At 36.9% G+C, this 13,828-nt stretch overlaps 1 protein-coding gene across 1 annotated transcript in view; it reads right to left on the bottom strand.

Moving 5' to 3' along the window:
• Positions 1-13,828, bottom strand: part of ABCB7 (ATP binding cassette subfamily B member 7) — a 139,168-nt gene that overhangs the window by 115,420 nt on the left and 9,920 nt on the right. Inside the window, exon 2 of the mRNA XM_056130139.1 lies at positions 4,571-4,648. Within this exon, the coding sequence (XP_055986114.1) occupies positions 4,571-4,648 (78 nt within the window). The remainder of the gene's footprint in view (positions 1-4,570; positions 4,649-13,828) is intronic.

Here is a 13,828-nt window from a genome sequence, read left to right as displayed (position 1 = left end):
AATTTAAAAAAACGCAGCCTGAATGCAACCCTCATTAAGTTACCAATAGTATTCTCAGAAATACAACAAAAATCATAATATTTAAATAGAATAACAAAAGAATTCTCAAATAGTTAAAAAGGTCCCAAGGAAAAAATGGAAGTACTGTATTCCTGACTTCAAACTCTATTATATAAAACTCTAATAGAAATCAAAATACCATGGCATTTGAATAAAAGCATACATTCAACCGAGTTAATAACCAAACTATATAAAGTACTCACACTACTCAAAAACAATCCAAAATCAATACAATAATGAATCTGAGCACTTTTCCTAAGAAGATATAGCCAATAAGCATATAAAAGTATGTTCATCATCTCTTATTATTATGGGTATGCAAATCAAAACAGCCATGAAATATCATCACTCATTTTTAGAATACCCATTATCAAAAAGATAAACAAGGATTGTATTGCTAAGGATGTGAAGAAACCCAAACACTTTTTTTGAGGGGAGTAGTAGGGGGTAGGTTAGGGGGGCACACCCTGCAGTGCTCAGGGGTTACTCCTAGCTCTGCACTCAGGAATCACTCCTGGTGCAAAGACTTGAGGGACCAAATGAGATGCTGGGGGTCAAATCCGGATCTGCTACATACAAGGCAAGTTATTTACCTGCTGTATTATTTCTCACACCCCAAACGAAACTCTTTTAAGATGTTGGAAAAGAAACCAAGCTATCATTATTTGCTGATCATATGATAATATACATAGAAAATCCTAAAGACTCTAAACCGAAACTTTCAACACAAAAAACTAGTTAAATTAACATTAAATTAACATGAACAAAAATCTGTTACATTTCTATATGCAAAAAATGAACTGGAGGAAAAAGAAATCAAAAGAATGACCCCATTTAAAATAATATCTAGGCTTGCTCTTCAAGCACATTTTCTTTCTTGAATGACCATGTATTACAACTCTTTCTCTCCTGTCACATCTTTCTAAGCAAGTTTCATTCAATAAAAACTATCTTGCTTCACTAAAAAAGTAAAACAAAATAGCATCCAAAAAACCAAGTATCTAGGAATTGACAGAGGATGGAGAAACTAAGTCATTCTATAAGAAAAAGAGAACAAAAAAATGAAATAGAAAAATTTTCCACCATCATGAATTAAAAGAATTAACACTGTCAAAATGATCATCCTACTCAAAGCATTATACACATTCAATGTAATCTCTATCAAAATACTAATAGCAGATTTAATAGTCAAAGCAATTTTGAGAAAACAAGATGGGAGGCACTGAAGATCCTGACTTCATACCTGTAAGCTACAGTAATCAAAAGACTGTGGCACTAGAATAAAAGTAGATTTTAACACCAAAGGAATAAAACTGAAACCCCTAGAGGTAAAACCTCAGCTATATGTACAGTTAATACATGACATAGGAAATGGTGCATGAAGAAGAACACAGAAAGCCTCTTATATAAATGGTGCTGAGAAAACTTGATAGCCACATAAAAATACAAAAGTGAATGCCTATCTTACACCATGCACAAAAGTCAACCAAAGTGGGTTAAAGTTTCATATTAGGTAAAATAGTTCATTGTGGAAATAAAAATACAATGGGGAAAACATAAGCAATACTCTCTGGGAGATCTAACTCAGAGGTGTCCTCAATGAGTTGATACCACTGGCTAGGAAAACAAAAGCAAAAATAAATTAATGAGATTACATCAAAGTAAAAAGTTTTTGCTCCAAAAAATAAGTTATGGGGTCCAGAGTGATAGTACAGCAGGTAGGGCATTTGCCTTACACACAGATGACCCGGGGTCAATCCCTGGCATCCCATATGGTCCCCCAAGAACCTCCAGGAATAATTCCTGAGTGCAGAGTGAGGAGTAACCCCTTTGCATCGCTGGGTGTGACCCCAAAAGCAAAAAAAAAAAGAAACTATGGCTAAAATATGACACCCTACTAAATAGAGACAGTATTTGCACACTACACATCTGATCAGGAGCCAAGACATATAAAGGAGTCACAAAGCTCAACAACAATAAAACACCCTAACAAAAAGTAAGGGGAGGGGCCGGAGCAATAGTACAGTGGATAGGGCACTTTCCTTGTACATATTTGACCTAGGTTTCATCCCCAGCACCACAAGCCCTTCTAGGAGTGGTCCCTGAGCTCAAAGTCAAGAGTTAGACCTCAGCACAGCAGGGTGTAGCCCCAGTAACAAAAACATCAAAAAGTCAGGAGAGGAAACAGACACTCCCAAGAACTGGATGACCAGCAGGCATATAAAAAAAGTGTTCTTCATCACTTATAACTAGGTAAAAGCAAATCAAAACAATGAGATGTTATCTACTACTAATGAGAATGGGTACTATCAAAAAAGTTCAGAAACCACCAATGTTTGGGAGAATACAGTAAAAAAGGAACCTTCATTCACTATTAGTGGAATAGTTATATGGTTCAGCCTCAATGAACTATAGTATGGAGATTTCTCCAAGAATTAAAAATAGAACATCCATAATGACACAGCAATTCCATTTCCTGAATTCTATCCAAGAACACAAAAACTAGCTCAAAATGATAGATGCACAGCTAGGTTGTTTGAAACACTATTTCCAATAATTAAGATCTGGAAACAACTTAAATGTCCTACATTAGGTATGTGGATAAAGAAATTGTGATATATACACATACACTGGAATACTACTCAGCTCCACGATGAAATATTGCCTTTGCTAGTACTTGGATAGAACTAGAAGAGTCTCATGTTAAGCAAAAGTAAACGAGAGGGAGAAAGACAAATACTAGATGATCTAATTCACATTTAGTTTATAAACAAAGCAAGGGAACAGACACTGCTTAATGAAAACAAACCCTTGGACTTTGACAACAAAACTGAGTTCACTGAACAGTGGGAGGAGAGGTTTGAACGTGAGAAAAGAAGAGACAGACTAGAAGTGGTGGAGGATCTCTGACACTTGGGTGTAGGTGGGGGATGGAGGTATAGTTAAGTTGTACATAAAAGTACAAATATTAACACCATTGTGACCATTTTACCTCAATTAAATAAAAATCTTTCTAATTAAAAAAAATGGCATTCTTTCATTTACAGCATGCATAAACCTACAGAATACTAAGTGAAAGCCAGATGGGGAACAACAAACACACCAAGATTTCACTCATACATAGAAGATAAAGAAACAGGAAAAGCTAGGGATATAACTCAGCAGTAGAGCATTGACATGTGAAGCTTTGGGTCTGATCTCCAGCATCATAAACAAAAATGAACAATACTGTAAGTCTTAAGTTTTAAGAACAAAACGGTAGAAATTAGAAAAGAAGAGGGCAGGATGTGGGAAGTCAGGTAAAAGGCGTCAACTGTATGGTGAACAATGGAAACTACACTTTTGGTGGCAAACACTATATATTTAGCTATTGATTTACAATGCTATACATCTAAAGCTTACATATGCTACTTCAGCTGAAAAAAACATAATAAAGTAAATAGATGTAATAATGCTTCTTCATATTCTTAATCATAATAAATAGTCACAATGATGAACAGACACAATTATATATTAATACTGAATCATAACAGCATCATTTGTGAGCCAAGCTATGAAAATACAATTACAAAAAACACAAGTGCCCTTTTAGACACAAAATGTAATTGCCATAAATGGATTACTAATTCTGGATTAACAGTCTTAGAGAACTTTTTGGGGAAAAAAGCAAAAGGTAAATTTTAGTGCAATATTATCTGTATAACAGCTTTTCCTTGTAAAAGACTGAGCAACAAATTACAGCAAAAGTTCTGGTCAACAATACATAAAATGTGACATTCAAAAAGCAATATATAAAAGAATTTAATCTCATCATAAACCATGAGCACATTGAGCACAGTCTCCATTTTAGCTTAAAATTTTGACTTAATAATAATGAAAAATCTAACTTCTCTAGCCAGAATGCTTTGTACCTTTATGACAGACAATGGTTAACCAGAAAGATGTAAAGAAAACATTCAAGATTTAAGCAGTATTCTTAGTTTCAGTTCTTTTGTATTTTGGAAACTTACCTGTCTCTTTTTAAACCACTGAGAATTTCACATATATTGCAAAAATAACCCTTATCAACAGGTAAACTCAACATCACTTAATTCAGGGGTTCTGATAGTATTAGAGTTCTTAAGTATTTTGCCAAATTAACTTCTAAAGTAAAAAAAAAACTTCTCACTTAAAAAAACCATATTATTCAATATATCAGTTACAAATTACCTGGGTAAATTTAAGTGTCAACAAGCTGTCATTTATTTATAAAACCTTTCTGAAAATGTTACTCTAGTAGGCATTGAATTCAAGTGATTCAGAAAAATTTCTCCGCAAGTAGAAACATATCAAGATTTCTTTTTCCATTTCCAGTAGCAGGAACATATCTTCATAGTCATCTTGCAAGTATTTAGAAAAAAAACAAAAAGGAAATTATTTGGAAAATAAAAAATATTTAATACAAATTGGAAATTCTATGAGTTGCATGTTTTACCCAGATAAATACAAAGAAATGTCCACTTAATCTTACCCTTGCAGCATCTAATAGCTGTCTTGAATTGCCATTCCCTATTCTCTGCCATGTGGCATATCTTAATGTCTCTGGGAGCTGATGAAGAAAAAAAAGAGCACAGAAATTTAAGATCACACAATATTCAAAGATTTCTTTTATTATTCTTATATATACATAAAATCATAAACAATGTTAAAGATAGTAAAACTTTTAATATGTCTAAAATGATAAACCTGTCATAAAGCATAAAGTATACTACTCATTAAAAATGTCAAATTATATTTTTGTATCTCTCTCTATAGGTTTCTTTGTCCTTATTTTCAAAATACTTCTTTAAGAAAATATATTTAACATTTAATATACTTAATTCCATCACTGTTCTACTACATGATACTTAGGATCTGTTTCCTTTTCACTTTTTATCAGAATGTTAAATTTAGATATTATTAACAATATCAGTTTTGACAAATACTCCTGATAGACTCCAATGAAAGATTTCTTGAGTCAATATTTTTGTCTTGATGATGTTACAAAAGTACAAATAAAATAACATAGGGCCAGGACATAGCTCATGTGGTAGAACACATGCTTAGCATGTGTGAGGCCCCCATTTTTAATCCCAGTGCCTCAAGTCCCCACCCCTAGTATCACTGGTACTGCCCTGGTGCCACTTTCCTAGCATTATGGGGAGCATTCCCAAGGGTCCCTAAGAATCACCAAGTATAACCCTAAAAAAGAAAGAGTAAAGACCTTCCCGAGTTAATGCCTGAATACCAGGTAGACATCCATGAGATGGATATACATCCTTCTAAAGTACACTTTTCCTGAGGAGAAATTTGATTTAAGTTTGAAAATTTCTTGCCTCTCCTAATGGAAGCTGTGAGCTGTAGAAAAAATGGACTATTGAATATATAAAAGTTAGTTTCTATACACTACAAATAGCAAACACCCAATAAACAAGAAAATCTCCATACAGAACGTCGCTAAACAAATTGAGAAAATAAATTTAGCTGTTTACTAAAACATAAAAGCAGCTGATTTCTGCCCATACATCTTTATAAACACATAAGCCATTCTATGAATTATAAAAATTTCAAAAACAGGAGCCAGGGAGATAGTACAGTGCTTACATTATTTGTTCTGCACATGGTCAACCCTAGTATAATCCCTGGCATTGCACACTGGCCCCCTGAACAGAGGAGTGACCCTGTGAGCAAGGGTTAGCACTAAGTACTACTGAGTGTGGTCCAAAAAACAAAAGAAATTCAAAACTACCAATAACTTGTACACTTTCTGCTGAACTCAAGATCCTATACCAATCCATGTACACTCAAACCTCACTCTGATCCATCCACAGTTAATGATGTCTTTCTGCTGCATAACAACTATTTTCCTCTCTGCCTTTCCCATATCTGTGTCTCATACAAGCTTTACTGCTCATTTCTATGGTACCCATAAATGCCCAATTCAAGTAAATGCATACCAAGCAAGACGCTACCCATGTTTATAAACACATACAAAATTCAATCTTTCCCTTCAAAAGCTGCTGTTATTTCAAGTAAATAACTATTTACCCTCTCTCCTCACTCTCAAAACTATATTATATATGGCAAGTAGGTAAAAGATGAATACTGGTGATTCACTGTAATTAAGAGCACAATCATACATTCTGAAATGAGTCAAAATGAAAACTTTTTTTCTCATATCTAAATCCTTAATAGTATCTACAGAACCCATTCTGAATGTTCAGCAATTTCTTTGTCCTTCTCTAATAAAATCATTTCCCCTTACATATCAGAATTCAAGATAAAAATATTTAATGTTCATATTCAAACTCAACTAGTACTAAAAGAGCATTGTTAAAATTATTAACTATTTCAGGCATACAAGTTGAGAAAACAATAAATGCGCACTTAAAAATCTGCCAAAGAAATGACAGATGAAAAATAGTCCCCAGTATCCTCTTTCATGGGTCACACCCATAAGCAACCCCTGCCAGCGCCAGATAATCTCCTCATCGGCCACCCTTCAGAATTCACGGCTGCTTCTCCCAGAAGGGAGCATAAAATGAGGCCCCCATAACCATGTCACCAAACTCCACACCAAGCTGTTTTCACTTAGGGTGCCCCCAGAGGGGGGATGGGTGAGAGTCCTCCCCGCTCCAAGGGACCCAGCCCTGGCAGCCGACCTCCACTATCCAACCACCACATGCTCAGGCCGAGCCTCACACATAAGTTAACATATTCCTGGACCATACGGCCAAGACATATCATAAGACACTCCCTGCCCATTTTCCATAATTACCACACCGTATTTAATGGGGTTCAGACAGTAGGCAACAAATCAGAGGGAAATATATATATGTATATATATATTATATATATGCACACATACACATATATGTGCCTCTCGGAGAGCTCGGCAAGCTACTGAGAGAATCCCGCCCATACGGCATAGCCTGGCAAACTACCCACAGCATATTCAATATGCCAAAAATAGTAACAATAACAGGTCTCATTTACTTGACCCTGAAAGAGCCTCCAATCGTTGGGAAAGACAAGTAAGGAGAAGCTGCTAAAATCTCACGGCTGGGATGAATGGAGACGTTACTGGCACCCACTCAAGTAAATCGATGAACAATGGGATGACAGTGACAGTGACAGTGATCCTCTTTTAAATGTCATGCCATCCATGTTCCCCTGAAAGAATCAGCACTAATTATATAAAACAACTCTCATTGAAAAAGAGAAAATATCAATCACATTGTGGGCTAACTCCTTAAGAGGCAAAGTTCAACCACTATTTGAATAACACCTCTGGAGAAAATGTTGTGAGTTCTAAACAACAGATTTACAGATATTTCCAAGCTGAATTGGAGGGTGGGGCATTTTTTACTGTGAACTCCCCCACAAAACACTGCACTGATCCCTAATGCGTAGTATGACAGTATTTAGAGCTAGGGTCTATAAGGAGGTGACCAAGATTGGATGAGTTCAGAAAGGTATGATGAGTCAATAGGTTTGCTGCCTTATTTTTTAAAAAAAGTAGAAAACACCAGATGTTCTCCCGAATTTTTCCCATCTTTTTCCTAGGCTCCTTGCATTTTTACACACTCCAATCTTATCCCCACCCCCTCCTTCATGAAAATTTAATTCTATTATCTGTGTCCAACAGTTTGTCTATTTTTGTCTGCTCATCAATTTTATATCCTTACTTTTCACACATAGGTCAACTCATCCAAAACTTGTCTTTTTCCCTTCTAACTAATTTTTGCTTTGTGTAATTCCCTCAAGCCACTTCCATTTTGTTGCAAGTGACAAATTTTCATCTTTTTTATAGCTGAATGGCATAAAAGTACATTTCCTTATTGTATAAAAGTATGTTTCCTTATTCAATCATCTACTGATGAATACTTCAATATCTGAATTATTGCAATAAATACTGGACTGGAATAAATATGATTTTTTGGTTCATATTTTCATATTATTTGGATAAAGGCAACCAAAAGTGAGATTTCTGGACCATATGGCAGCTTAAGTAACCTCCACAGCATTTTCTAAAGTGGTTGTACCATTTTACATTCTCTCCCACAGACAATGCAAGACAATGCATTAGAGTTCCCTTTTTACCACTATCTGTCCAATACTAGCTTTTATTGCAGCTTTTCATCGAAGCAATTCTCATATATCTGAGGTGCTATCTCATTATGGTCTTAATCTGCATTTCACTGGTGATCAACTATGATGAAAGTTTTTTATATACCTATCAACCATCTGTATGTCATCTTTTGAGAAGCATCTTTTCAAATCTGCCAGATTTTTAATTGGGTTGATTTGGTTTTTAATTAAGCTGTGTAAGTTATTTATATACCTTGAAGTTTGCAGATATATGATGTGCAAATATCTTCTCCCATACATTAGGCAGGCTTTTTATTCTGTTTGTATTTTTCTTTCACTGTAAAAAGTTTTTCATTTTAATGTAGCACTGTAGCACTGTCCTCCCATTGTTCATCGATTTGCTCGAGTGGGCCCAGTAACGTCTCCATTGTGAGACTTCTATTACTGTGTTTGGCATATCGAATATGTCACAGGTAGCTTGCCAGGCTTTGCCGTGTGGGCGAGATACTCTCGGTAGCTTGCTGGGCTCTCCGAGAGGGGCAGAGGAATCAAACCTGGCTTGGCTGGGCCGGTTGCGCACAAAGCAAATGCCCTACTGGTAGAAAGACATTACAGGGGTAAGGCACTTGCCTTGCACACAGAGGACCCCAGTTAACTCCTTGGCACTTCATATGGTCCCCTGGTCAACACCATGTGTGATATCTAAACACAGAGCTGGAGTGGCCCAACACCCCCCGACCCCCACCAAATCTTCCAGCTTAATGCAGTCCCAGTGATTTACTTTTATTTTCCCTTGCGCATGGGGTCAAATCCCAAAACACAACTCTTATGCTAATGTCAAGCATAATATGAAGCACAATGTGAAGCACAATGCATTTGTAGTATACAAATTTTACCTCTGCTTCTAAAACCTTGAACCTTTCACTTAAAAGTGAAGGTAGGCAAAAAAGAAAAAGACAATTATGCGATAATTTAGAAATTTAAAGGGTTTGACTGAGCTCCCTTTGAATTATGAAATTCCATGGCTTCACTGGAATAAAATAAAAAGACTGCTGTCACTGACTATTTAAAAGTCTTAACTGAGAGGAAAGTGCACCTGACTTACAAGTGTGAGGCCACAAGTTCAAAATCCAGTGCACCCACTCAAGCCACGGATGGTTTTGGCAGCTCTACTATTTGGATTCCCCAGTGCCACAACAGTGTGTGGTCTCAGACCTACTACAGTCAGGTATGTGTAAGTACTGCAATTAAAGTGTGCAACCCTGGCAAACATCACAACTTTGAATGTGCTACATCTGCAGCCAGGAGTGACACCGCTGGAGAACAATACAACTGAATGTGTCAGCATCACAACCAAATAAACACAACAGAAGCAAACAAAAGAGAAAAAAACAACAAAAATAAAAACACACCCAAATAAATTGTGGGGGGGGAGACTGGGGGCTATACCCAGTGGCTGACTCCTGGTTCTTCACACAGAGATCACTCATGGCTGGGCACAAGGGAAAATATAGGGTGCTGGGCACTAAGACAGCTATGTGGCAGCTATGCCCTTATGGCAGGGCATCAAACCCAGGTCAGGCGCATCATCCATCAGGAATCAAACCCAGATCAGGCGCATGCAAGGCAAATGCCCTCTCCACTCGACTATCTCTCCTACCTATAATTTATTTTTTGCAAAATCTAGTTTCCAAAAGACATACATAGCAATAAACCATACATTAACTGTAAGATAATAGATATGGCTAATGTACACAAATACCAAAGAAATACAGCACACTGAAAAACAACAATGTGATAGTTCATTTATCAAAGTTAAAATATTTATCCTGGAGGATCATGTTTCTTTCACCAAAGAAAAAAGAAATTCTGGAAGGCTAGAGTAATAGTACAGCAGGTCGGGTGCTTGCCTTGCATAAGGCCGACCCGGGGTTCAATCCCCGGCATCCCATATAGTCCCCCCAAGCACCACCAGAAGTAGTTCCTGAGTGTGCAGAGCCAGGAGTAACCCCTGAGCATCACTGGGTATGACCCAAAAAGCAAAAAAAAAAATTCTGGTGGGAAAAATTGAAAGTATTATTTTTTTAATTTGTGGCTTCAGATAATCTCATTGAGATCAACACTATTCACAGCACTATTATTTAAAATCATTTTTAACAGACAGTTGTATTGGCACAATGTATTCCTGTTATGTAGACTTTCGATGAATATTTATAAAATTAATACCAAGCACTAAAACCATCAATCTAGCACAGAATTATGTCATTGAAACCCAGTACGAAAGCAAGAAAGCTAGGGCTGAAAACAATTCCAGGAGTGCTCAGAGCCTACTCCAGGCTCTGTGATCAATGATCACTCCTAGTGGGGCTCTGGGGAATACATGGGATGCCGGGGATAGAACCTGGGTGGGCCACATATAAGACCATGCTTCCATGCTATCCATACCACCATACTATCAATACCGACAATACTATCTCTCCACCCCCCTTATTTTAACAGCATTCTTCCTTTAATGTAAAAACTTAATCTTCACTAAAAAATTCTATTAAATAATTTCCTTAGATATCAGTTTATTCTTTCTTCTACAATAGTGAACTTCAACAAGCTACATCCAATGTTTATGACACTTGCAAAATTAACCAAAAAGGTTAATAATATATAAACTGTCACAATATGGATTTTGGAGTTCATAAATATATATCGTCTTAAGCTTTGGGAACAAAAATCTAAGTTTGCAACTAACCATGAGGTTATCACTTTAAAGTATAAGGACTGGAAAGAGAGTACAGCTGGTGGGGTGCTTTCCATGCACAAAGTACAGGTTCAATCCCCAGCATCCCATATGTTCCTCCAAGTACTACCAGGAGTAATTCTTGAGCACAGATCCAGTATTAAACCCTGAGCATGGGTGGAGGTGCCCCTGCCCCCAATAAAGTATCAAATGGTTGTTTGAAAACACTGTAGCACAGTCCTCCCGCTGTTCATCAATTTGCTAGAGTGGGCACCAGTAACGTCTCCATTGTGAGACTTGGTGTGACTATTTTTGGCATATCGAATATGTCATGGGGAGCTTGCCAGGCTCTGCCATGCAGGTGGGATACTCTAGGTAGCTTGCCAGGCTCTTGGAGAGGGACAGAGGAATCGAACCCAGGTGGGCCACATGCAAGGCAAATGCCCTACCTGCTGTGTTATCGCTCCAGCCCTTGAAAACACTGTAATAATATAAATCTTCATAAATCCTAAAACATTTCAAGTAAACTCTCAATGCATTTTTGAGAGAAACTTGCTATTTTAGAATAATGTAAATCTGAAGTAAATGTGATTTAAACTTGGTTTTCTCCCCAAATATCTAAAATTAACTAAAAAGCTGAGAAGGGGAAAGCAAGAAAGGTGAAAGGGGATAGAGAGATAATAGTAAACTGACTTCTTAAATATAATTATATATCCTAGCTGAAAACTGGAGGATAAAAAAGTTTCTTCCTTGTGCTAGATATTCAATAAATGCTGGCTGAAGGAATAAACGGCAGGCTAACATGAAGGGTTTAGACACTGTACACAGTAAACATTTTAAGGGGCCAGAGAGATAGTACAGCAGACAGGGGGCTTGCCTGGCATACAGCAGACCCAGATTTGTTCCCTGGCACCTTGTGTGCTCCCCTGAGCACTGCCAAGAGTGATTCCTGAGTGATCAGCCACAAAAAACCCTAAGCACCACTAGGTGTGACGAAAAAATCTGAAATAAAACAGAATTTTAAATGCATTGTCCAACACTGATTTTGGAGGAAAAGGTGTTCCAAGTAAGTAATGCTCAGGAGGTCCGGCTCCCAGAGGCAATCCTGGGCCTGCCCACAGGACAGTCCAGTGCAGTGCCTTGCAGTATTAGGGATGCATGGGTCACCTGGGGTATCCAAGGAACACTGGCAATGCTGGAGGTCAGAGAGTACAATATAGTACCCAGGACTGAACCCAGGTTCGTTCAATAGTACGTGCCCTAATGGCTGTAACATCACCCAACTGAGTATTTAAGACTTTTTAATCTAAATCGGAAAAACAAATGCACAAATACCACAGCAAGAACAATGCAAAGATAAGATATATTTTTGAGTACCTCTCACTGTCAGTCACCAAAAAAGAAAAAAAAAAACAAAACAAAAAAAAACCTTTTAGTTCATCCCTGGAGATCTTAGTCTCCTAATCCAATAAAAAAACAGATTCACTGAAGGCCAGGATAGTTACTGTTATGTCCACTTTCCATAATTTCATTTTGATATTGGTTTGCAAAGGCCTGTCTGTATTATGCAATGAAAGAGAAACAACTACATTAATATTTTTACTAAGAACAATAGAAATTATGATTCATTAGACACTCATTATTTGGCTTCCCTTCTATCAAACATTAGATTGGTTTTGTGGGTTTTTTTTTTTTTGGTTTTTGGGCAACGCCTGACAGTGCTCAGGGCTTACTCTTGGCACTGTGTTCAGGGGTCACTCCTGGTAGGCTCGGGGTCCATATATGATGCCAGGGATTGAACCCGAGTCGGTCACATTAAAGGCAAATGCCCTACCTGCTGTACTATCACTCCGGACCTATTTCATTTTATTCTTACTATTATTATTATTATTATTATTATTATTATTGCCACAATTAGTTACTATTATTAGTTACTAGTTACTATTATTATTCCTACTTTGCAAACCAAATACTAAAGCTCAGAGAACTTGTCTTGCTCAAGCAGGGGAATAGAGATGTACATTTCTATCATTATTGACACTGACAAGATGAATAATGTCAATAACTTTAAGGAGTTTATTAACAGCCATCTTCCTGATCAAAAACTTTGAAAGTTTGTGTTGTCTGTTAAACTTAAGTTTATAAAAACTCATTTTTTAAAACTTAAGTATAACTGTAATGTTAAAAGTGAAGGGTGATTGATTATCACAAAAGTGGAAAAGAACTTAAAAAGTTTGTACCTCCAGAAAAGCAATGATTAAGCAATCAAAATTCAAAGAAACATTTTTAGAACTCTGGTATTTAATTTTCAAAAAGCAGTGATAATGATGTTGATGTTAAATTTCAACAAAGAGCAGAAAAATATTTATACTTTCTTTTACCTATAATCTCCCATACTCCCATACTTTAGATGACAGCTCTCATTTCTTTTTTTCCCTTATTTTTGCACTTATTTTATTGATGAGAAAATTATTTTTTCTTGTTTTTTATTTTATAAAGTAGTTCACGCTACCCGTGACATACTCAATAGGCCAAACACAGTAACAACAAGTCTCAAAAAAATGGAGACGTTACTGGGCCCACTTGAGCAAATCAATGAACAATGGGAGGACAGTGACAGTGAAAGTAGTTCACAATATTTGACTACATTTAATACTCAAACACCAATCCCACCACCATTACACCTTCATACCACCAAATTTCAGGTGTTTCCACCCCGAAGCCAATCCCTGCCCCAAAGCAGAACCGAAATAATATAATATTTCCCTCTAAGTTTGGTTGCCTCCTACTTTGAATCCCATCAAATTTGGTGCGGTACTCTTGGACTATGGGTAGGGTGTGTCCCATGAAGTAATGCGCAGCCACGCGGTTCAGGAAAAAGTTCATCCATGGGTGAGGCTCACCCGAAGCCTGTGGAGAGCGGCTGTG

Source organism: Sorex fumeus, unplaced genomic scaffold (genome assembly GCF_029834395.1).
Source record: "Sorex fumeus unplaced genomic scaffold, SorFum_2.1 ptg000073l, whole genome shotgun sequence".
NCBI classification, from domain to species: Eukaryota; Metazoa; Chordata; class Mammalia; order Eulipotyphla; family Soricidae; genus Sorex; species Sorex fumeus.
Note: the sequence above shows the minus strand (reverse complement) of the source record. Positions and strands in the feature narration are given on the sequence as shown.